Source organism: Aedes albopictus, chromosome 2 (genome assembly GCF_035046485.1).
Source record: "Aedes albopictus strain Foshan chromosome 2, AalbF5, whole genome shotgun sequence".
Taxonomy (NCBI): domain Eukaryota; kingdom Metazoa; phylum Arthropoda; class Insecta; order Diptera; family Culicidae; genus Aedes; species Aedes albopictus.
This window is the reverse complement of record NC_085137.1, coordinates 35,987,473-36,013,383: the sequence shown is the minus strand read 5'-3', so window position 1 is coordinate 36,013,383 and position 25,911 is coordinate 35,987,473. Positions and strand designations below refer to the sequence as shown.

The 25,911-nt window shown below is 38.1% G+C and overlaps 1 protein-coding gene across 2 annotated transcripts in view; it reads left to right on the top strand.

The window, feature by feature from the left end:
* The window catches only part of LOC109621350 (lachesin), a 693,807-nt gene that overhangs the window by 531,455 nt on the left and 136,441 nt on the right, over positions 1-25,911 (top strand). For both annotated transcript variants that reach the window (XM_062849468.1, XM_062849469.1), the window contains 4 exons: positions 4,966-5,173; positions 17,945-18,100; positions 18,317-18,445; positions 21,457-21,594. In XM_062849468.1, coding sequence (XP_062705452.1) covers positions 4,966-5,173; positions 17,945-18,100; positions 18,317-18,445; positions 21,457-21,594 — 631 coding nt within the window. The remainder of the gene's footprint in view (positions 1-4,965; positions 5,174-17,944; positions 18,101-18,316; positions 18,446-21,456; positions 21,595-25,911) is intronic.

Genomic DNA, 25,911 nt, shown 5'->3' with positions numbered 1-25,911 from the left:
TTCATACAATTAACAGAAATCCATTTCATGATACCAGAAATCATATCGTTTATCTGGCTTTCAATGTTTGAGCCTCAAACTCTCAAGAAAAAGACGCTATCTTGAATTTGAAGCCGCCATTTAAGATTAAAGATTGCCATCTTGGATGTTCTGGTCGCTATTTTTGGAATCCAGACATCATCCTCATACCAAATATACCAAAAATGCATTGTTTCAGGCCCTAAAACTCCATTACACAGCCGCGATATTGAATTCGGAGCCGCCATCTTAAATTTTAGATCGTCATTTTGGATATCCTGATCGCCATTTTGGACTCTGGAAGTCTTCCCCATACCAACTATACCAATATTGCACGGTTTTAGAGCCGAAAACTTCATTAAACAACCGTTAGAGCTTAAATCTCCATCAAACAGCCGCCATCTTGAAACTGAAGCCGCCATCTTGGATTTTAGATCGCCATCTTGTACATTCTGGTCGACATTTTTTGACTCCGGACATCTTCCATGGTTTTAGAGCCTTAAACTTGTTTAAACAGAAGCCATCTTGAATTTGAAGCCACCATCTTGGATTTAAGACCGCCATCTTGGATATTCTAGTCGCCATTTTAGGAGTCCAGATATCTTCCCCATATTAAATATTCCCATAGAGCATGCTTTAAGAGCCTAAATCTCTAGTAAACAGCCGCGATCTTGAATTTTGAGCCGCCACCTTGAACATTTGGCTGCCATCTTGAATTTTGGGCCGACATCGTGGAGCTTCTGGTCTCCAGTGTTGATTTCCGCACAAAACTCGTCAACCATGCTAAGGGTTACAAACATTGCTGCAGTTTGATTTATCGCATGATGGGCTAGTTCAGTTTTATGTACGGCCAGTTCTACCGGTGCTGGTCCGGATCATTGAAATGGCCATAACTCCGGAACGGAACGCCTTGGCCGATCTGGACCATTTAGGATAGCAAACAATTCCGGTTCGATTCAAGCTATAATCCGAAAAAAAAACGGCCAATGGGAAGTGCCTTAAAAGTGAGTGTACTTATTTTGCGCACATACATACACACATACAGACATAATCTCAATTCGTTGAACTGAGTTGATTGGTATATGCGACTTGATCCACCGAGTCTCTTTTCGAAAAATCGTTTTGAGAGTGAATATATAGTTTTATAGTACACTAAGTGTGCGAGAAAGGCAAAACACTACTTTCGAGCTTTTTTGCTTTAGTTATCTAACTAAACCAATAGATTCCAAGATCTTTTTGTAGCAAATTTGATAATCTTTCAAATGCGATAAGTTTGACCATTTTCAAGTTATAGCTAGTTTGAGACAAGCAAAGTCAAAAACATGTAATGTTCAATTATTACGTAACGGTTGAGATTTGACCATATGCGTAAGACATTTTTTTCACCGGTCGGAACCTGTTTGCTTGCTAACGTTCAAAAGGTTATCAAGAAATCCTAGCCTTGTTGTGTCGCATACATAGGTGCAGTTCTATTTTATATTTAGCCGCTTTCGGAGGGACACCCAGAACTGATTACGGCACTATCGGCTGTCCCTTATGTGGTCCTAACCTATTTCTTTTATAACCAGTCATCAGGTTATCAGAAAAGCCGTTTTTTGTTGTATTGCATGCATGAGTTTGGTACTCTTTTATATTTGGCCACATCCGTCGAGAACCCCGGAACCGGTTCCGGACTACCGGTTCAGATATGGTCTGATACTGCTCTCCTGCTAACCGTTCATCAGGTTATCAAAAATGCCGCTGTTTGATGTGTCGCATGCATGGGTTTGGTACTCTTTTATATTTGGCCACATCCGTTGGGACCCCCAGAACCGGTTCCGGAACATTGCTGGTTCAGATATGGTCTGCTATTGTTTTCCTGCTAACCATTCATCAGGTTATCGAAAATGCAGCTGTTTGATGTGTCGCATGCATGGGTTTGGTACTCTTTTATATTTGGCCACTTCCGGTGGGACATCCGGAACCGGTTCCGGAACACTACCGATTCAGATATGGTCTGATACTGTTTTCCTGCTTACCGTTCATCAGGTTATCGGAAATGCCGCTGTTTGTTGTGTCGCATGTATGGGTTTGGTACTCTTTTATATTTGGCCACTTCCGGTGGGACATCCGGAACCGGTTCCGGAACACTACCGAATCAGATGTGGTCTGATATCCTGCTAACCGTTCATCGGATTATCGAAAAAGCCGCTGTTTGATGTGTCGTATGCATGAGTTATGTTCAATTTGATATTTGGCCACTTCCGGCGGGACACCCAGAACCGGTTCCGGAACACTACCAGTTCAGATATGGTCTGAGACTATTTTCCTGCTTACCGTTCATCAGATAATCGTAAATGCCGTGGTTTGATGGGTCGCATGCATGGGTTTGGTGCATCTTCATGTTTGGCCCCTTCCAGGGGTACCGGTTCCGGAACACCTAAATGGCCATAACTCCGGAACGGCTGGACCGATCCGAGCCATTTTCAATAGGAAACAATGGGACCAGATGCCGCGTCGAATGAGCCGTCGATCGTTAAAATCGGTTGATATTTACTATCTAAAAGTGACCTTTTTTGTACACATACACACACACATACATACACACACACACACATACACACAAACAGACATCATCTCAACTCGTCGAGCTGAGTCGATTGGTATATGACACTTGCCCCTCTGGGGGCTCTATCGAAATTTCATTTTTGGAGTGAACATATAGCCTTTCGGTACACCTTGGTGTACGAGAAAGGCAAAAACACATTCCAGTTCATAAAATCTTCCAAATTATTCTTCACAATTTCGTAAGGTATTCCTTGAAGAAGTCTACCATTGATTTAGTCAGGATTCGCAGTACAGATTCCTTTGAAAATTCCAACAGAAATCCGAGAGTTTCTTCGGGGATTTATCGAGAAAATTCTGCATGAATTCCTCTAGAAATTCCTGCAGGAGTTCATACGAAGATTCCATCAGGATTTCCTCGGGATATCTCTCCTTGTTTTTCTCCGAAATTCCTCCGAAATTTACTCAAAGTTAAACTCTAAGAATTTCTCCACGGATTCTTCAAGAATCTAATTCAAAAATATCCTTGAAATTTATACAGAAATTCCTTTTAAAGTTTTTTTTTTTTGAGATTCTTACAGAAGCTTATCTAGATGTGTTTCCGGAACTCCTTCTGAAGTATGTCCACAAAACACTCCAGGAGTACTTTCCGAAAATCCTCCAATAACTTTATCGAAGGATTTTCCAGGTATTTTCTTACTTACCGGTGAGACCTGAGTGTCCTCTGCTGTACGTAGGAGTCGCCTCCATTTTACTCGATCCATGGCTGTACGTGCGTCTCCAATTCCGCACTCTGCGAAGGGTCCGTAAAACGTCCTCCACTTGTTGATCGACCCACCTAGCTCGGGTTTTTTTTATGATCCAAAATAAACTTTTCTAGGAATTCCACCGAGTGCTACTTGAGGAATTTCTCCAAATTTTTCTTCAGGAAATTTCATGGTTTTCTTCAAGGAATATCCTGGGACTTCATACCTCTTGAGATTCCTCAAAAATACTTCTGAGACTTTCACATGGATTCTGCTTATTTTTTTTTTTTTTGAACTTCCTTCAGGGATTCATTTTCAGATTTTTTCCAAAGTTCGTAAATGGATTTTTTTCAGAAATTCCTCTAATAATTACATTAAAATTTTTAAAGATTTTTTTTTTTTCGGAAAATCTTTCAGTTTTTTTTTCAGGAGTTTTCCTACTAATTGCATACACAAATACTGCAGGATTATAGAAAGAATTCCTTGAGTTTTTTTTAAGAAAAAGGAAATATCTGAAGGAATCTCTGAAGAAAACTCCTGGTGTTACCTTTGGAGGTTCATAGAAGATTTTGTTTTAATTTGTTGGAGAGATTCTCAGACAAAAATTCCTGAAGCCATTTCCGATGGTATCTCTGGAGGAATTCCTTGATAAAGTGCCTGGGAAAATAAGTGAAGCAATTCCTTAAGATACCACCTCAAATCCTTGAGAAATAAAATCATGGTAAACTTCAGGAGGACCTCTGGAAGTAATTCCAAGGGCACAAATTGCCTGAGAAACTTGTGGAGGGACTCCTGGAGAAATCCGTAAAAAAGTTTATGTGGAATGTTTTGAATATCTGCAGAAATCCCTGCAGAAATTACAGACAAAGAAGATACTGGAGAAATTCTTGAAGAAATCCCTCGATAAATTTCTGAGGGGTCTCTGTAGGATTTTCTGAAGGTAACTCTGCAAGAACAAAAAAAAATGAAAGAATCAGTCTATAAAATGAAACATGTTTGAAGGCATCTTTGGAAGTATGTATTTTTAGAAGAATTTCTTGAAAAATGCCAACGAATTGAATCTGGAGTAGATTTTGCAAGAACTGGTAAGATAAATTCCTGAAGCATAACCGTAAAAAAAATCTGAAAAATCAAGGTATTCTTCTTAATGCAATCTCAGTAATCGCTGGACGTATAACTGGAGGAGTTCCTGAAGATTTTTATTTTTTTACTTATTCATTTATTTGGAAGGCTCGGGCACCACATGGGCATAACTGAACCGAAATCTTTTGTTTTTACAAACCTCCTGAATAAATACCTGGAGTAATTACTAGAAGAATTTGTTTAGAAATTTGCAGAAGAATATCTGGTAACCTGGTTAAACCAATCTGACTTGTCAAACGTTCCAGAAACAAAAATCATTCAAAGATCTTGACGAAATCAAAAATTAAATCAAACAGTACAGCTTTCGCGAGGGTGGAATTTTTCGTGTGTGCTTATCAATTATATTTATTCTTAATAACACTTCTATAGCAAAAACAAAAACAACTCTTCAACAAAATTTCTTGAATCATGATCAGTCTCAGTTGCAGCGACAACCCAAATAGCAACCCTTCCAATGTGTCTCAATCTCTAATCATTTCCGGTTTTCTTTCTCTCATCTCTTCCCCGCACACAGGTCGCCTGGGTTCGGGTCGACACCCAGACCATCTTATCCATTCATCACAATGTGATAACGCAGAACCCCCGGATCAGCCTGACGTACAACGACCACCGGTCCTGGTATCTGCACATCCGGGACGTGGAGGAGAGCGACCGGGGCTGGTACATGTGCCAGGTCAACACCGACCCGATGCGGTCACGGAAGGGCTACCTGCAGGTCGTCGGTAAGTGTGTTTGTGTGTATCTGTGTGAGCCGCCTAATTTGGGAATCAACGCACAGAAGTCAATCACCATCATTTGGGGAAGGGTTCAACTGGTTCGGGTGGAAGGTGATTGGCTTTTGATGTGGGGTTGTGGACTTTCGGTCTTTAGGGTTGAATTTCGGTGAAGTGGAATTTTTTCTTGCTTCCTTCAGAAGATGAAGTCGCTCAATTAACTTCCAGATTACCAGGGATCAGAGAGAAAAAGATTGGCTGCCAGATTGGAATGGTGAGTCAAGTCATTACAGGAAAACAAGAGAAACATGGCACCAATTTTTTTGCATCATTGAAGTGCAACAGCGAAACTCCGCAACTGCTCGTATCCGTATATTCATTGCACCATACAACAACAGTAGCTATCATTGGTACTTACCAGCAAACCACAACACCCTCAAAAACCATTTACACAGGACCGCAAAGTTTTACCACCAAAATCAGACCCAAAGGAGGAGAAGGCTGGAGGACCTATCCCAGCACCACCTAGCAAGTTTGCTTCTTCTTCTTCTTCTTTATGGCACTACGTCCCCACTGGGACTTGGCCTGCCTCGCTTCAACTTAGTGTTCCTTGAGCACTTCCACAGTTATTAATTGAAGGGCTTTCTTTGCCTGCCATTGCATGAATTTGTATATTGTGAGGCAAGTACAATGATATTTACACTATGCCCAGGGAGTCGAGAAAATTTTCCCGACCGGAACGGGAATCGAACCCGCCGTCTCCGGATTGGCGATCCATAGCCTTAACCACTAGGCTAACTGGAGACCCCGCAGCAAGTTTGCTATCACTGGAAAATTATCATATTTTCCGCTTCGCCGTATCTTCCTTCTCTCATCGTACCGCATCGTACCTACTTGGTCTTCCGAAGAGAGGGGCGGACCTCCCGTGACTCCAATATATTTAATATACTCTAAATTGTTATGCTCATTTGAATTCTGAAATTTGCATAAATTCCCGGCGGGGGTGTGCCGCTAACCGTGGTTGCTGCTGCTGGCGGCGGTCGGAAATTGTACTTTTTTCTCTTTTACCTTTTCCGGTGTGATACGCTTGCGGCTTGTACATATGTGGATACTTTACATTTTATTGTGCTGTAAAAAAAAAAAACAGTTTTTCCTTGTGCATGATGCTTTTGAGGTAAAAAGGTGTGAGCCAGTTGTTTTTCGGGCAGTACTACAATTTTGAATGCTGCCTAGAATGTGATATCCTTGATCATCTCTTATCGTGAAATTATTAAGTAAACTTATCGACGGCTGGTTTACAACGGACCAGATGTTTATTGTACGACAAATTCTTCAGAAAGAATGTGATTACCAAGATCCAACGTATTCGGCTTTAAGGCAGTATATGACAGAATCGACCGCTCAGTGCTATTGAAAATCATGGGCGAGAACGGCTCAACATCCAGACAACGGTTTTTACGAGATCCGATCTATTTGTCTGCTTTTTGGGTCACATGAACATTGTGGGCAGAATATTCGAACCGGTGAAAAATCTATGTCCACCTAAGAGGTGGAGCAAATGGATTTTGAAAGTCAATGCCATTTTAAGTAGAATTCGTTCGTTCGGTCAATTCCCCAATCCAAACCCCAAACAGACATATCAAATCAATTGAAACAAAACCATCAAATCGAAATTTACTCGATTGTCATCCATCATCAACCACCCAAAGCGATTGCCAGCCAATGAGGAAGTCAAACAATTATTACAGTCCGCCGGATATCGCTCATCGATAATAAACCACCCAGAAGCGTGAATACTCAGAGCCTCTCCACTCCGCCAAACTCTTTACAAGCTTCTCGCCCTTCGCCGACGCTCGCCGAAACAAATTTGATTGAATCCAATTTCAATCGAAACGGAACCGACCCGCCAAAGCAGTGGCAACTTCTGCCGCCATATCGCTCCACTCCATCATTAAGAGATTTTATGGAACATTTATCACCGCTTTCGGTCGCGGCACGGGGCCACTGCAGATCGCATGTAACCCGTCGTAATCCACCACGGTTTTCCGATTTCAGATTCCTAATGACTGATATAAATTTTGTTACACTTGTTCGGGATCTCCACAGTGTGCGTGGTTCATGCCCTAAAACCGATTAAATGATTGAAATGCGATTGTGAAGCATAACTTTTTTGTTCGGTGACGTAAAGTCAAGCTCTCGAGCAATGGGTTGAATTATCGTAAAGTTGTTTCAGCGGAAATCAAATCAGGGTCAGTGGAATATCAATTAAATTGATTTTTGATTTTGTTTCATATTAACGCGATTTTTAGCTCCTAGACTAGTTTATCTCGGGACCCACGCTGAACTTTTCTTCCGAAGGAAGAACTCACATTATGGGAGTTTTTCGGAAGTGGGATTCGAACCCAGGTCACCCAGAACAGTCTCCCAGGTTCGTTTCACTTTTTGATCATGCGTTATTTAAGTGACTTTGAGTATTTTCAACTACTTTGTTTTATTTTTCGTTATAACGCGTTCTGACAGGCCCAAAATTATTTAAAACTTGGCCGTACATTCAGTTTGATAGGGAAATTTTACAGGCAAAACAAAGTTCAACAGGTTTAAGAAAATACCACAAGTTCCAATGATAAGAAGAACAAAGCTGCCGAAAAAAGTAAAAAGTGATTATCGTAGCCTTATATTATTGTGACTAAAAACTATATATATATGTTTCCCTGTTAAATTCGGTCAACCAAAAGGCCCGTTAATATGGTGTCAATCAATCTTTGGGCTAACCACACTTTTGAAGTCTGCTTCAATAATGGCATGGTCAATGACTACACGAAGCATCCATTGATGATATCTCATTTAGACAAAACTGGAAGTATTTACACTTTTTTTGTTTTTTTTTTATAAAATCACGGAGTAAAGCTTTCAAAATTGGTTTCCATACACATTTAGAAGAAGGATCAAGGCATCTTTAGAATATTTGCCAGGTTGGAAATGATTTTCAGTTTTACTGAAACCATTTTCGAATGGTTTCAAAACGGAAAAAATCAGAAGGTGCCTCCTAATACTTCCTCAAAACTTGTATAGATACCGAAATAATTGCTTCGTAAATAACCGTAGTCATGCATTAGAGTAATTTTGGCACAAACAAGCACGCTGAGTACGTACTACGCCAGAGTGGTGATCATAAAAAATCCTACAGTCAAAAAAAGTGGAAATTCATCAATTTTAGCCTTTTAAACGAAAAGTTTTCCCTGACTAAAGTGGGAATCCAATCCTTTTTCGGAAAGATACGCCTATCTTCACGTGGTTTCTTTGTCGACGTTGAATATATTAGAATGTAAGATTACCCTATTTAAAAAAAAGAAGAATTCTAGTGTTTCGAAAAGAAGTGAAGCAATTGGAGTTTCTGTAAGAATTTTCATTAAAGATTTGAATGGTTTTCTTGAAGTTTCGCGGCCATTTTCGAAACTAGTTTTGAAAAATCTGTAAAGATTTCCAAGTCTTCCGAACTTTTGCAGAATTACCTTTAGATTTTTTATGTTATTATTGTTTTAGATTTTTTCGTGTAATCCTCTGAAATATAATATAGAGTAAATCGCCAACTGTTGCACACTCCATGGTTTCCTTATGAGGTGTGCAGCAATTGACGAGTTTTCAAGGTGTGTGATGATAGGCGATTTGATGATATTCCTTTAGAAATGTTTGAAGAAATACAGGAGATACACAAAATGATCATGGCAGGCAAAATTTTCACTTTCAAAAACTGTTCAACTACCTGTTATTTTTAGAAAAAGCTTAAAATATTCTCAAATTTTCACTCCAAATTGATCAGCCAGTTGTGTATCAGTGGTCCAACAAATTTGGAGGAGTTCGGGCTATTCTGCATGAAGTTATAAAGATTCTAGAAAAAGGTATAAGGCCGGAACAAATCTCATTTTCTTCTTTATCACTTTTCTCTCTGACTCATCAAGGGGGGGGGGATGATAAATAATAAATGTATCGATGAAAAATTACCCAAACATTTAGACAAAATCGGCAAACTCATCAAGTTTGTTAGGACATTTTCTCGATGACCCTAATTTCCCTTTAAATATTTTAAATTTCTTAAATAATTGATTTGTGTCTCCCCTCAAAATGTCGAATTCCGACGAAAATTTTCCAAAGGGGAGAGGGTAACATAAAAAAAATCGAAATTCGTGTCAGCCTAATTATCCGATAGCTAATATGATATATCTCCGGATTTAATGAACCGAATGAAATGACCATTCATGACTTATATAATGAGCTGTAAAAATTGTTTGACCAAACTTTGACTTTTGACAAAATTCTTAACACGGAACAAAATTAGAACGATTAGATTAGTTTTCGACTGTAACACCAAATTATCCAAAACTTCAACGTCGTTTCAAAATTCAAGATGCTAACTATTAGTTAATTTAAATTCCCTCTAATTGACTTGAATATATATGTATTTTGATGGGAAGAAACAACATAGCCGGCAATAAATTGAAAAAAGTAATGGGTTGCATATTAAAAATAGAGCAATTTACTAAAACATCTTGTTTTATGATTTAAATCTCGTTTAAATCTTGTTTTATGATTAAAATCGCTATAGTTTTTTTCTGTTATTAACAATTTCAAGTTGAGTCAAACGTTTTCAACGCTCATTACTCTGGAAATGTTTTTGTAAATAGTTTCTTCAGGTATTATTTTACAATTTCAGGGCTTCGTGGCCATGTGATTTGCGGCACAAGTCGTTTAGTCGTCTTGTTAGTCACGCAGTGTGGGCTCGTTTATCAGTCCAGTCATACGAAAAACTCTGCATTGGACAGCTCCTGGCTGGAGACGGAGTACAGTGTCCTTTTAAAAAGGAAACCCAATCTTTGGGAACTTCTTTGAAAATTTTCCTCCGTAACTTTTTAGGCAATTTCTTTTGAAATTTGTTGCGCAATGTCTTCGGGAATTTATCAAGTAGTTTTTATGGGGGCTTCAGCATTTTTAATTGGAAATTAAATAGACTATTCCTGTTTGTATTGATTTGATCATTTTTGTTTTTGAAATTTCAGCATTTTACACGCTTAATTCAGATTGCCGGGATATCAGCATTTTTCCATTCTTTTGCCGAGATTTGCACAGCCGAGTTATCAGCAAACAACAATTTTGCTGAGATCTCAGCAATTTTGACAGTTCATTGCTGAGCTTCGGCAATCGTTTTGCTGAGAGTCAGCTAACAAATGTCACTTTTTGCTGGGATATCAGCTGATAGTTTTACTGAGCAGACGGCTGTGCGCGTTTTTGCCGAGCCCGCAAATCTGTTTTGAGTGTGTAGATTGTGGGTGTGAATTATCAAAAACATTTTCCGAAAATTTGTCAATAGAATGGCCAAAGGTATTGCAGAAGAAAATACTGAAGGAATTTTGGTTGGAATTGCATTAAAACTTTCTAAATTAATGGCCAAAAAAGATTCGTAGGAAATTTATGAGCAAAATTTATAAGGATTTAAAGATGGTGTTATCAAAAGATTTCCGTAGGAATATCTAGAGACGTTGCCCAGCGGATTCCGTAGAAATTTAAAAAAAATAAGGATTTTACAAAAAAAAATCAATAAAATTGTCAATGAAATGCACACAGAATGAATACCAAAAGAAATTTTTGAAGGAAGGGTCAAATAATTACCTTGGGAATTTTTCAATAAATTTCCAACGAAATTGCTTAACACATTTCAATGGAATTACCAAAGGAATTTTCAAAACACTTACCAAAAGGTTTCTGCTAGAAAATTTCAAAACGATATCCAAAAGAAAAAATAACATACAAATTGGCGAGAAAATATATTTCATATTCTCAAAGGAATAGACGCAGAAATTTCCAAAGGATTAGTAAAGACAACTTCAATGCAAAGAATTTCACAACGGACAAATTAACTTCCGAAGAAATATCGGAGGACATTCTCAAAAGATTTCCAACGTACTGACAAACTACATAGGGTCTGGTATCATTTGGGAAGGAGCACCTATTTTGGGCACTTGCTGCTATAACTCAGTCAATTTCAAACCGATTGACTTGATTTTTTGCACATGGCTTGATGCTGTGCCTATCTGATCCTGTCTCAAAGAATAAGTCAATCGGTTCTCGGGGATTCTTCAGAAACTCTTGCAGAAAATTCTCCAGATATACCTTCAGTGTTCGTGGAGCGAACCTGGTGTAATGGTTAGAACATGTGACTATCACGCCGAGGACCTGGGATCGAATCCCACTCCCGACAAACTCGCAAAATGTGAGTTCTTCCTTCGGAAGGGAAGTAAAGTGTGGGTCCCGAGATGAACTAGCCTAGGGCTAAAAATCTCGTTAAAAAAAAAAACCTTTAGTATTCTTTCAGGGATTCCTCCAGGTATTCCTCCAGAAATTTCTCAAGAAATTCCTCCAGGGATTTCCTCACAAATTTCTTCAAGAATTCCTTCGAGGATTTCTCCAGGAATTCCTCCAGAAATTCCGCCAGAAATTCCTCCAAGATATTCTCATGTTTTTTTTTTTCAGAAATTGAAGAGTAGTATAGATCTCCCAGCATTCCTCTGGATATTCCTCTAGAAACTTATCCAGTTATTCTTTCAAGAATTTCTCTAGAGATTCTTCCAGGAATGTCATCATGGATTCCTCCAGCAATTTCCACAGGAATATCTCTAGGAATTTGCTCCAGGCATTCCTCCAGGATTGTATACAGGAATTTCTTCAGAAACTCCTTCAGGAATTACCCCAGGTCATCCTTTATAAATTTTGTTAGCATTTTCTCTAGGATTACTCCAGGCATTTCTTCAGGAGTTTCTCCTGAGATTCCATCACGAATTTCTCCAGGGATTTTCTCATGGATTCCTCCAGAAAATCCTTAGAAGATTCCTCCCGGAAATCCTCCAGAAGTTCCCCCAAGGGTTCTTCCAGGAATTCCTCTATTTCTTCAGAAATTCTTCCAGGAGAAGAACTTCTTGGAGTACCTTCAGAAATTTTTCAGGGATTCCCCCAGGTATTTCTACTGGGGTTTCTCCACAAATTTCTTCAAGGGTCCCCCAGGGATTCGTTTAGGAATTCCTTCGAGAATTTCTCCAGGATTTCCTCCAGGAATTTCTCAAGGGGTGTTTTCGGATATAAAAATCTACAAGAATTTATCTGGAGATTTTCGTAGACATTTTCCGGCAATACAGTCGAAGAAACCTTGTGTTGATTCTTTTAAATCATCGTCAACGTTTCGGTCCTTGTTTGTACCTTCTTCAGGGAAAATGTCTACGAACAATAGCACCAGTCGTGCCACCAACATTACATTTATCTGGAGATTTATCTAGAAATTCATCTAGAAGTTCTTCCAAGAATTCCTCTAGAGATTTCTCCATCAATTCTCACAGGAATACCTCTAGGAATTCCTCCAGGCAATTTCCAGGATTTCATCTAGTAATTCCTGCAGGAAATACCCCAGGAATTTCTTCAGGAACTCCTCCAGGAAATTATGTCAGCAATTCAGGAAATCCTTTAGGGATTTTATCAGAGATTCTTCCAGGAAATTCCAGGAATACTTTCAGGAATTTTCAAGGGATTCCTCCAGACATTCCTTCAGGAATTCTTTCAGAAATTTATCCAGGAGTTGCTTCAGGGATATTTCCAGAAATTCGTCCCGGGAATCCTCCAGAAAGTCCTCCAAGGGGTTTTCCAGGAAATCCTCTTGGAATTTCTCAAGGGATTTTTTCAGAAATTTCTCCAGCAATTCCTCCCGGAATTTCTCTGGATTACTCCAGTATTTTTTCCAGGGATTGGTCCCAGAATTCATCCAAGAAATTTCTCCAGGAATTTCTACAGGATTCCCTGTTCGGTCTCATCCAATAATTCTTGCAGGAATTACGTTAAGAATTTGTTTATTAGAAGTTTCTCCAGGATTCTCTCTAGATATTTTCCCAGGAATTGCTTCAGGGGTTCCTCCTGGAATTCCTTCTCTAAGAACTCCCCCAAGGATTTTTTTGAAATTTCTATAAGATTTCCTCTAGGAATTCCACAAGAGATTTATTCTGATTTTTTTTTTGAGGGACTCCTCCCAGAATTCCTCCAGGAATTTCGCCAGAAATTCCTCCAAGGAATCCTTCAGAAATTTATCTAGAATTTCTTCTAGGATTTCTATTCGTCCCATTATTTATACAGGAATTCCTCCAGGTACACTTTCAGAAATTCTGCCAGGAATTCCTCTCCGGGAATTTCAACGGGAATTCCTCCGGGAATTCCTACGGGCATTCCCCTAGGGATTCTATAGGGCTTCCTCCAAGCATTCCTATAGGAATTAAGGTACACCGGGGCAGTTTTGAAATAGATTTCAATACAACTTGAAAATTTAACCTTCGCTAAAAGATTGTTAAAATCAAAAACTATGTGTTATGGCGATCAAACTGTTTATCATCATTAGAAAACATCATGTTAACCCGCTGTTTCATCTTGCCCCACCCGTTTCAACTTGCCCCGGTGTACCTTACTTCAGGGGTTTATCCAGGAAGTCTTCCAGGGATTGCTCCGGGAATTCTTCAAATTATTTCTTCAGAAATTCTTCTCGGGTTCTCTTCAAAAATTCATTCAGGAGTTCCTTCTGAAATTTTAGAAATCCTTCAATCATTATTACCCTTCTTACACCCATAAGAAGGGTATAAATATCGCTCGAAAAACCGACTTTCGATCCGAGGCCCGGAGGGCCAAGTCTCATATGCCAATGAACTCAGCTCGACAAACTGAGCAAATGTCTGTATGTGTGTGTGTGTATGTGTGTATGTGTGTATGTGTGTATGTGTGTGTGTGTATGTGCCGTCTGTCAACCGATTTGAGTTCTCTTGGAAGCAAATGAAAGCTACTACATCCTAGTAGAACGCTATTGAATTTTTTTTCGATTGGACGTTTGGTTACCGAGATATCTCTCGAAGAGTACTTTTGAGTCATACATCTAAACTTTTTAAGATTTTTGACCAAGGGTATCATAATAAATATTTTGGCCGTTTGTCGATCGATTTGGGTTCTCTTGGCACCAAGTGAAAGCTACACCATCCTAGTAGATCGCCCAGAAATTTTATTTTGATTGGACATTTGGTTACGGAGATATCTTTCGAAGAGTACTTATGATTTATACAACTAAACTTTGAGATTTTTGACCAAGTGTATCATAATAAATATTCTGGCCGTCTGTCAACCGATTTCAGTTATCCTGGCACCAAATGAAAGCTACAACATTCTAGTAGAACCCTATACAATTTTATTAGGATTGGACATTTGGTTACCGAGATATCTTTGAAAGAGTATTTGCGAGTAAGGTTAACTTTTTGAGAGATTTTTGACCAAGGGTACCATAATAAATATCTCAGCTGTCTGTCAACCGATTTGGGTTCTCTAAGCACCAAATGAAAGCTACAATATCCTTGTATAAGGCCCTGAAATTTTATTTCGATTCGACATTTGATTACTGAGATATCTTACGAAGAGTATTTCAATAAATTCTTTTTACCCTTCTTACACCCATAAGAAGGGTATAAATATCGCTCGAAAAACCGACTTTCGATCCGAGGCCCGGAGGGCCGAGTCTCATATACCAATGAACTCAGCTCGACAAACTGAGCAAATGTCTGTATGTGTGTGTGTATGTGTGTATGTGTGCGTGTGTGTATGTGCGTTACAAAAAAAAGTCACGCACGTTTCTCAGCCGTCTGTCAACCGACTTGAGTTCTCTTGGAAGCAAATGAAAGCTACTACATCTTAGTAGAACGCTATTGAATTTTTTTTCGATTGGACATTTGGTTACCGAGATATCTCTCGAAGAGTACTTATGAGTCATACTTCTAAACTTTTTAAGATTTTTGACCAAGTGTATCATAATAAATATTTCGACCGTTTGTCAATCGATTTGGGTTCTCTTGGCACCAAATGAAAGCTACATCACCCTAGTAGATCGCCCAGAAATTTTATTTCGATTGCACATTTGGTTACAGAGATATCTTTCGAAGAGTACTTCGGATTTATACAACTAAACCTTTTGAGATTTTTGACCAAAAGTATCATAATAAATATCTTAGCTTAGCCGTCTGTCAACCGATTTTGGTTATCCTGGCACCAAATAAAAGCTACAACATTCTAGTAGAGCCCTATACAATTTCATTAGGATTGGACGTTTGGTTACCGAGATATCTTTCAAAGAGTACTTGGGAGTAATACAGGTTAACTCTTTGAGAGATTTTTGGCCAAGGGTACCATAATAAATATCTCAGCCGTCTGTCAACCGTTTTGGGTTCTCAAAGCCCCAAATGAAAGCTACAATATGCTTGTATAAGGCCCTGCAATTTTATTTCGATTCGGCATTTGATTACTGAGATATCTTACGAAGAGTATTTCAATAAATTCTTTTTTTTTTTATTATATTCACTTGTTATCTTGCATTTGTTTTTGACCAGTCTATTTTTAAATAAATGATGCTGACCTCATACAAAGTGTATACTAGCAGGTTATTGTTTTCAACAAAATTATAAATAACAAATTACAAATACACAGGAATTTTATGGAAACTAACAATATGTTAAATGAAAGCTTTGAAGAATCAGACAGCCAAAATAACTAGCTAATGCCAAAACTGATTAACTTAGTAGATATATCATTTTTGTCGTTTTTACACCATAACCATGAATACCAAGTACTTCGGAGCTAATTTAATTGACTGATTAAGATATATTGTATCTCGCTGATTTTCTTACCCATTTGTTAATCGATTCAAGATCTCTTGGCAGTTAATAAAAGATACAAAATTCCAGAATATGTAAGCTATTTTTTAAACATTCCATACAAGACTCTAGGAAGTGTCTGGCATTTCTGGTAGTTTAGTCCATGGTCCATGATGCTATTTTGGAAACAAATCCACTAGATGCCAAATCCACAATATTTTCTTGAACTTTTGGTAAATTACACAAAACAAATATGTTAAATACAAATAATACAACAATAATTTTAATAAGTGTAAGAAGGGTTCTGTTCACCATAGGTGGATTAAATCGGGTTTTTAGACATGTACTCAAAAACTTCTCCAGATTTACCTGATGATTTATTTTTAATTATTTAAAGAATTTCTGGAGGCATTCCTCCAGTGAATAGTATTTGAAGATATTTTAAAAAGGGCAGGAACTAAGAAATTCTAGTCCTAAAAATCCTTAATCTTCCAGAAATTGCTCACCGCCTCCAGCACCACCTTGAATCATGTAGATCAGGCGAGTTTTTTAACGTATTGTACAAAAGACAGCAGCGTGTTTGCTGAAGGGTTAAATAGTATTTTTAGAATATGTTATTATATTCAATTTCATCGTATTGCGTATACACAGCAAATAATTTTGTAATTTCCAGGCGCGTAATTTCTGGCGATGTATCCATTTTCGAACGTAATCTCACTCGAATACATCGTTTTTCAACAATTATCACACTCATTATGAGGGCGTACACCGGTTGGCACCGGAAAGTGTCAACAAACCCATTGCAGCGGATATTTAAAAGCAGTATCATATTTATCACCTACCTTCTGACTTGGTGAAATAGCCGAGAGGTAAGAAATATGCCTCACAATCAACGGATCCGTGTACAAATCCATGCCAATATTTTACTTATATATGAATCATCTATCGTTCCGGTTCTAGCGATTGCTAGACTCACTCTCAAGCTACGGCGGCTAATTTGTAGCGTGGAAAAGATGTAATTTGTACATAATTTTTACGACGCGATTGATGTGCAGCGAAAATGATGTGATATCACAAGATTTTTTTTGCTGTGTAGATATAAAAGCTAGTAAGCACAAATTTGCTAAGGGTGCTTGCCCCCCCCCCCCCCCCTGACCGAAAAGCTGGCTACGCCCTTGGTTACAAATACTAATTGACCGTTCAATGATTCATTTTTCTCCCAAATTATAGTCAAAAGTTTCGCCCTTCCTACACAGCAAATAATTTTGTAATATCTAGCCGCGTAATTCTTGGCGATGTATCCATTTTCGAACGTAATCTCACTCGGATACATCGTTTTCCAACAATTATCACACTCACTATGTTTGTGTCAACAAACCCATTCCAGCGAATACTTAAGAAGCAGTATCATAATTATCCCCTTCCTTCTAACTCGGTGAAATAGCCGAGTGGCAAGGGATATGCCTCACAATCAGTGGATCAGTGTACGAATCCATGCTAATATTTTACTTATGTATGAAACATCTATCGTTCCGGTTCTAGCGATTGCTAGACTCACTTTCAAGTTACGGCAACTAATTTGCTGTGTGGAAAGGATGTAATTTGTACATCATTTTTACGACGCGAGTGATGTGCAGCGGAAGTGATGTGATATCACAAGATTTTTTTTGCTGTGTAAACCAGATCTCTAAAGCAGAACATTAGAACAATTCGAGTTGGATTACTGGCTTCCAAAACAATCAACAACAGATGGCTGGAAGGGTCATTGGGCTTAAAGCCTCCGGTCATAATTGACCATTTTAGATTGTTTAGATTTCCGAACTTGGGTTTCCTTCGAACGCATTTAAAAACTTTTCAACTTAGCCAATTATCCAGACCATTATCACCTCCCCCCGGAAAGGAACTTCCTGTTCCTCAAAGAACCATAGCGTCCTTTCAACTTCTTTATCTTCATCGAAAGCCCCACCGGAACGGGTCAGTCCATTCTCTCTATTTCTGCGCCAGAACTCCGAACTCCGACACGATTATAATCTAATTAAGCGGTTGTACATAATTTAATTTTCAATTACAGTGCCACCCGCGATTGTGGAATCGCTGACGAGCAACGACATGGTCGTCCGGGAGGGAACCAACGTAACGCTGACGTGCAAGGCGAAGGGCTTCCCGGAACCGTACGTGATGTGGCGCCGGGAGGACGGTGACGAGATGGCCATCGGAGGCGAGAATGGTGAGTGCTGCTACTGCTGCTACTACTAATTAATTAGTGTGAAGATGACAAGACGACAGTGACTGAAGAGCAGCGATTAGCCAGTTGATGTGTCAGTTGTTAGTCGTGGGCTCTTCTGCAACTGAATGGGCGGGCGCGAGGCGGTGGCAGATTGTGTCAAGTTCGGGTTCTGATTTTTCTTTCCTTTGCTTTGCTTTCCTTTCCTCTGGTTTGCAGTGAATGTGGTGGACGGAGAGGTGCTTCACATAACTCGAGTGAGCCGGCTGCATATGGCAGCGTACCTGTGCGTGGCGTCCAACGGAGTGCCGCCGTCCATTAGCAAACGGGTGCAGCTGAGGGTGCAATGTGAGTAGCTATCTAATGTGTTGCCGACTTTAAGCGGCTTAACTGGTTTGTAGGCATGGAAACAAATTATGCATTTCGAGAATAATGGAGTAGGTGCTACATTGTTTCATTATTGAAAGTGTTAAGCTGATGACTAGTTAATGTTAATGATTAAAGTATCATATCGCTGCAAAATAAGATGAATGTATGAAAAATAAGAAGATAGACAGACATGTAGCAGAATTGAAGAAGATGGAATTTAGAAATAAAACATAGAAAATAGAAGATAGAAGATAGTAGATAGAAGATAGGAAGATAAGAAGATAGGAAGATAGGAAGACAGAAAAAAAGAAAGATAGGAAGATATGAAGATAGAAAGATAGGAAGATAGGAAAATAGGAAGATAGGAAGATAGGAAGATAGAAAAATATGAAAAAAGGAAGATAAGAAGATAGGAAGATAGGAAGATAAGAAGATAGGAAGATAGGAAGATAGGAAGATAGGAAGATAGGAAGATAGGAAGATAGGAAGATAGGAAGATAGGAAGATAGGAAGATAGGAAGATATGAAGATAGGAAGATAGGAAGATAGGAAAATAGGAAGATAGGAAGATAGGAAGATAGGAAGATAGGAAGATAGGAAGATAGGAAGATAGGAAGATAGGAAGATAGGAAGATAGGAAGATAGGAAGATAGGAAGATAGGAAGATAGGAAGATAGGAAGACAGAAAAAAAGAAAGATAGGAAGATATGAAGATAGAAAGATAGGAAGATAGGAAAATAGGAAGATAGGAAGATAGGAAGATAGAAAAATATGAAAAAAGGAAGATAAGAAGATAGGAAGATAAGAAGATAGGAAGATAGGAAGACAGAAAAAAAGAAAGATAGGAAGATATGAAGATAGAAAGATAGGAAGATAGGAAAATAGGAAGATAGGAAGATAGGAAGATAGAAAAATATGAAAAAAGGAAGATAAGAAGATAGGAAGATAGGAAGATAGGAAGATATGAAGATAGGAAGATAGGAAGATAGGAAAATAGGAAGATAGGAAGATAGGAAGATAGAAAAATATGAAAAAAGGAAGATAAGAAGATAGGAAGATAGGAAGATAAGAAGATAGGAAGATAGGAAGATAGGAAGATAGGAAGATAGGAAGATAGGAAGATAGGAAGATAGGAAGATAGGAAGATAGGAAGATAGGAAGATAGGAAGATAGGAAGATAGGAAGATAGGAAGATAGGAAGATAGGAAGATAGGAAGATAGGAAGATAGGAAGATAGGAAGATAGGAAGATAGGAAGATAGGAAGATAGGAAGATAGGAAGATAGGAAGATAGGAAGATAGGAAGATAGGAAGATAGGAAGATAGGAAGATAGGAAGATAGGAAGATAGGAAGATAGGAAGATAGGAAGATAGGAAGATAGGAAGATAGGAAGATAGGAAGATAGGAAGATAGGAAGATAGGAAGATAGGAAGATAGGAAGATAGGAAGATAGGAAGATAGGAAGATAGGAAGATAGGAAGATAGGAAGATAGGAAGATAGGAAGATAGGAAGATAGGAAGATAGGAAGATAGGAAGATAGGAAGATAGGAAGATAGGAAGATAGGAAGATAGGAAGATAGGAAGATAGGAAGATAGGAAGATAGGAAGATAGGAAGATAGGAAGATAGGAAGATAGGAAGATAGGAAGATAGGAAGATAGGAAGATAGGAAGATAGGAAGATAGGAAGATAGGAAGATAGGAAGATAGGAAGATAGGAAGATAGGAAGATAGGAAGATAGGAAGATAGGAAGATAGGAAGATAGGAAGATAGGAAGATAGGAAGATAGGAAGATAGGAAGATAGGAAGATAGGAAGATAGGAAGATAGGAAGATAGGAAGATAGGAAGATAGGAAGATAGGAAGATAGGAAGATAGGAAGATAGGAAGATAGGAAGATAGGAAGATAGGAAGATAGGAAGATAGGAAGATAGGAAGATAGGAAGAAAGATAGGAAGATAGGAAGATAGGAAGATAGGAAGATAGGAAGATAGGAAGATAGGAAGAAAGATAGGAAGATAGGAAGATAGGAAGATAGGAAGACAGGAAGATAGGAAGATAGGAAGATAGGAAGATAGGAAGATAGGAAGATAGGAAGATAGGAAGATAGGAAGATAGGAAGATAGGAAGATAGGAAGATAGGAAGATAGGAAGATAGGAAGATAGGAAGATAGGAAGATAGGAAGATAGGAAGATAGGAAGAAAGATAGGAAGATAGGAAGATAGGAAGATAGGAAGATAGGAAGATAGGAAGATAGGAAGATAGGAAGATAGGAAGATAGGAAGATAGGAAGATAGGAAGATAGGAAGATAGGAAGATAGGAAGATAGGAAGATAAGAAGATAGGAAGATAGGAATATAGGAAGATAGGAAGATGGAAGATGGAAGATAGGAAGATAGAAGATAGAAGATAGAATATAGAAGATAGAAGATAGAGGATAGAAGATAGAAGATAGAAGATAGAGGATAGAAGATAGAAGACAGAAGATAGACGATAGAAGATAGAAGATAGAAGATAGAATATAGAAGATAGAAGATAGAAGATAGAAGATAGAAGATAGAAGATAGAAGATAGAAGATAGAAGATAGAAGATAGAAGATAGAAGATAGAAGATAGAAGATAGAAGATAGAAGATAGAAGATAGAAGATAGAAGATAGAAGATAGAAGATAGAAGATAGAAGATAGAAGATAGAAGATAGAAGATAGAAGATAGAAGATAGAAGATAGAAGATAGAAGATAGAAGATAGAAGATAGAAGATAGAAGATAGAAGATAGAAGATAGAAGATAGAAGATAGAAGATAGAAGATAGAAGATAGAAGATAGAAGATAGAAGATAGAAGATAGAAGATAGAAGAAAGAAGATAGAAGATGGAAGATGGAAGATAGAAGATAGAAGATAGAAGATAGGAAATGGGAAACAGGTTATTAAATAACACAAGAAGCATAATATTGGTTATTATAGTTTTTTTTTTGTTTAATTTTCACAGTTCCCCCGATGCTGTCGATCCCGAGCCAGCTGGAAGGCGCCTACCTCGGTCAGGACGTAATCCTCGAGTGCCACACGGAGGCATATCCGGCCTCCATAAACTACTGGACGACGGAACGGGGTGATATGATAATTTCCGGTAAGTCACTTTCATCCTAGCTTTCATCTTTCATTCGCTCGATTAAAGTTAGCAGCAAACCACGCAATCACCTCACAACCACCAAGATAATATCCGGTCCGGGTTCAATAAATCAGAGCAGCACTTTCCCACGATCCTCCAATGACCCACCTCAGATTACAGATGAAAGCAGCGGTGGCGACGGCGCTGATGATGATGATGACGACGATAAGGTGCCTCTCATTTAGCACCAATCGTTTCCCCCGGCAATCAATAAAACTCAACTCAATTTGGCAAATGAGGAATTCCACGGAGTCATGTCAGTCGATTCTGAGCGACCATTTCAAAAATATCTGAAACTTTGCACAGTTTTTCAATTTCATCTAAATCGCCATTTTTCGATATCAAACCTTCATATTCACTCACGACTAACTTTTCAAAAGGGTGTATGCGAAAATAGTTCAAAAATATTCTAAAAGCTGTACAGCAAAAACGGATTGTTCGATTGTTATGAATTTTTCAGCAAAGTTAGATAACTAAATGATGATTCCTTAGAAAATATACACTGTAAAAAATTTCTTTTTTTACTATAAAAAAATATGATCTTTGTCACAAAAACTCAAATATCTCAGAACCCTATCTTTTTACCAACGTCAATTTTTTAGGGAAAATGGCCCATTATATCAGCTATCTACCATAAAATTTTGGTGATGGTAAACTGATAAACAAAAAAGTTATGACATTTTAAACATTTCACAATTTTTACATTTAGTAACAAAAAAAAATTTTTTTTCTGTGTAAATTATTTCGAGAACTATATTTTGATGCTGATTTTATTGTAAAGGCTACCGCATGAATTAATTAAGTTGTTTTCATGATATTTTTGTTTGATTATTTATAATTACTATAGTATCTATTTGAACCTTACACGCGATCCAGTGTTGTGATCAAAAATATTGAGATTGTCATACTTTTTATTGTACGTGACTGGTGAAAAAATCCCTTGATAGTGTTGAAAAGCTGTTGATCATAAGAAAAATGGAATTAAACTTATTTTGAAGACGAAAGCTGCATAATAAAAGTTTTATATATACGCGTATACGTCTAGTTGATCTGCAAAAAAATACCTCTTAGAGAACAGACTTTATGATCGGAAAAATGCGAGTAACTTCAACAACAACAAATGCATGAGAGGTACATACCACAGACAAACAGACAAAACGCCTAGAACAATTTTCGTGAAAATCCATCGCCCAGTTCACACTACCACCACCTGGTGGAAATGTTTCACGAAACACTGCGTTGTGCAATATCGTCATCAGAAGGCGCTAGTGTGAAACGTCAAACGCAAAGAAAAACGATGGGCACTCTTCTGGTTATGAAAGCCACAACCAAGATTCAAAATGATCGTTAAAGGCGTGGTCAATGAAAATTTCGTCAGTGTTACGTTTGTTTGTCTGTATAATACATACCATGAAAATGCTCACGAAAAAGCAAAAAAATACTACCGCTATGGATATTAAAAATTTTATAGTAAATTTTTTCTTCGTCCAAGCAAACAACACCAAACTAGTCAGTTAAAACTAATAAGTGATTTTGTTTATTATAATGTAACGAACAACATGAACAGTCGCTTTCTCAAAGGTCTTCAACTCAACGCTCTCTTGTAGACCGCTTGTGAAAAAAAATGTTCAAAAGAGTTACGAAATCTCATAGATAAACTGAAAGAGACTGGTTATGCCCAAATTGAATACAAATTTACGCATTTGCACGTCCTGCCGTCTAGACTTTGACAAACGAGCCATCTGTATATCATCGGTAAAGCAGGGCGCAGGAAGTTCGAAAACGACAACAACTGAGAAATTGCCAGAAGTGCTAAGTGCAGAGAGTCATGCCACCGTACCATCAGCGACATCTGTTTAAACAATTTAATCACGCCTCTTTTCAAAAATGCTTTGAAATACCCTAATAAAAATGTATTATACATGGCTGATAGGGTGAATGATTGTATCATTCCCTGTATAATCAAGATGATAGCCCGAAAGGGTTGTTAAGCACGTTGTATCATATTTTTCTATTAGGGTATACTTCAACATTTATACCCATTTCAATATTTTTAACGTTGCAAAACACGCTTTCAACATTCATCTTGAAGAAGAGGGAAAACACTTGTCCTCAAATGTAACAGCAAATTAATCAATAAACGACTAATGCGCGGAGGGCGTGATAAAATCGGAACAGTACTGTACATATAATATACATAATACATAATAAAAACAGATTGTTTTACTCACGCAAGGCCATTAACAATAAAATCAGCATCAAACTGCGCTTTCCGGCCGAAATAATTTACACTAAAAAACATTATTACTAATTGTGAAAATTGTGGAATGTTTGAATTGTCATAACTTTTTTGTTTATTAGTTTATCATCACCAAATTTTTATGGTAGATTGCTAATACAATGGACCGTTTTCCCTAAAAAATTACATTGGTAAAAAGATAGGGTTTTGAGATATTTGAGTTTTTGTGACAAAAATGATATTTTTTAATGTTAAAAAAAGATTTTTTTTTTCACAGTGTACATTTTCTTAGGAATCACCATTTAGTTATCTAACTTTGCTGAACAATAAAATCTGCATGTAACTGCGATTTCTGATCGAAATAATTTACACAGAAAAAAATATTTACCAAATGTGAAAATTGTGAAATGTTTGAAATGTTATAACTTTTTTGTTTATTAGTTTACCATCACCAAATTTTTATGGTAGATTGCTAATACAATGGACCGTCTTCCCTAAAAAAATTACGTTGGTAAAAAGATAGGGTTTTGAGATATTTGAGTTTTTGTGACAAAAATGATATTTTTTAATGTTAAAAAAGATGTTTTTTCACAGTGTATATTTTCTTAGGAATCACCATTTAGTTATCTAACTTTGCTGAAAAATTTATTGCAATCGAACGAACCATTTTGGCTGTGCAGATTTTTGAATATTTTTGAACCATTTTCACATACACCCTTTTGAAAAGTTAGTCGTGATTCAAAATAAAAATTTGATATCGGAAAATGACGATTTAGATGGAACTTAAAAACTGTGCAAAGTTTCAGTTCAATAGAAAATCATGAATTAAAAAATTTCCTTAATTTTGATGCTGTTGCTTGGAATCGCTCAAATTAGTTACAAGTGAGCGACCCCAGATCCCCAAGAAATCCGACTGAAATCTGGTCCCTCTCATCGTTGCGTTGAATCTTCTTCCTTGGGAAATTGATTCCTGTACCAAATCGACCGAAGTGGTACCTTTCCCTTTTGCTTCTCTTCCGCCGCCGATGTCCATCATGATAGCGGACGACGATGCCGACGACAGGAAGAAAACATGCTGACTCTAAGCGGTGGGCGAGATGATGGCGAAAAGGACATCGGAAATAAATCATACTCGACTGGGGCCGTACGGGAGGCGGGTTGTGACGTGAGGGCAGTCGGTATTTTGCTTTGAAGTGAGTGTCTCGCCGGGGACAGATTTACTCGGACCTGGAAAAGCAACTGAAGTGCGGCACAGGGCCACCCATCATCAGATAACGTTTTGGGCGGGTAGATGGGAAGGTATGTATAGGTTGTCAACGGTAAGGACCGTACCCGGAAATCGACGACACGCCTCATTTAATTGGATTGACGTTTGTTTAGGATGAACGATTTGGGAGGGGGAGGGATGTTAGCAAGGATTAAATCTGACATAAGGGTCTGAACTTGAGTACTGCGCTAGCTAATCTTCTTTGCATACAGGTTGGAATCGGTTATCCGGAGCTGGAATCTGAAGCTTGCAAAATATATATCTAGCGATCAGAAGGCTGTTTAAAGCTAAAGATTAGACATTTTTTGATAATAACCTCTCAAATGCGAGATAAATTTCAAATTCCAACATTTGATTGCTCTGACATTCATACATGCAACAGAAACACGTGTTTGATGAACAAATTGAGATTTCAATTATGAAAAGAAATCCACGTGCTCCGGTGGGAATTGAACCCACGACTCCTAATTTGCTAGACGTGCGCTTCTTTTCTCCAAGCTACGGAGCCATTTGACCATTTGTGCATGTGCTGAACTCCCTCTCTGAAGCAATGCCTTCTTGGTTGTTCCGGGGAAAAGAAGTGTGTGGCGACCATGGGAATGCGGTTTAGTAAATCGAGGAAAGAGTAGTCCTGGCTTTCACTTTTTTTTTTGTAGAAGACGATCCTTAACCCCACCCACACTACCTGGACCTCCCAGTTCAGAGGTCTGTTGAGGTTTTTTTTTAATTTGTAAACCATAGGGGGATAATCTGCTCAACAGACACCCTA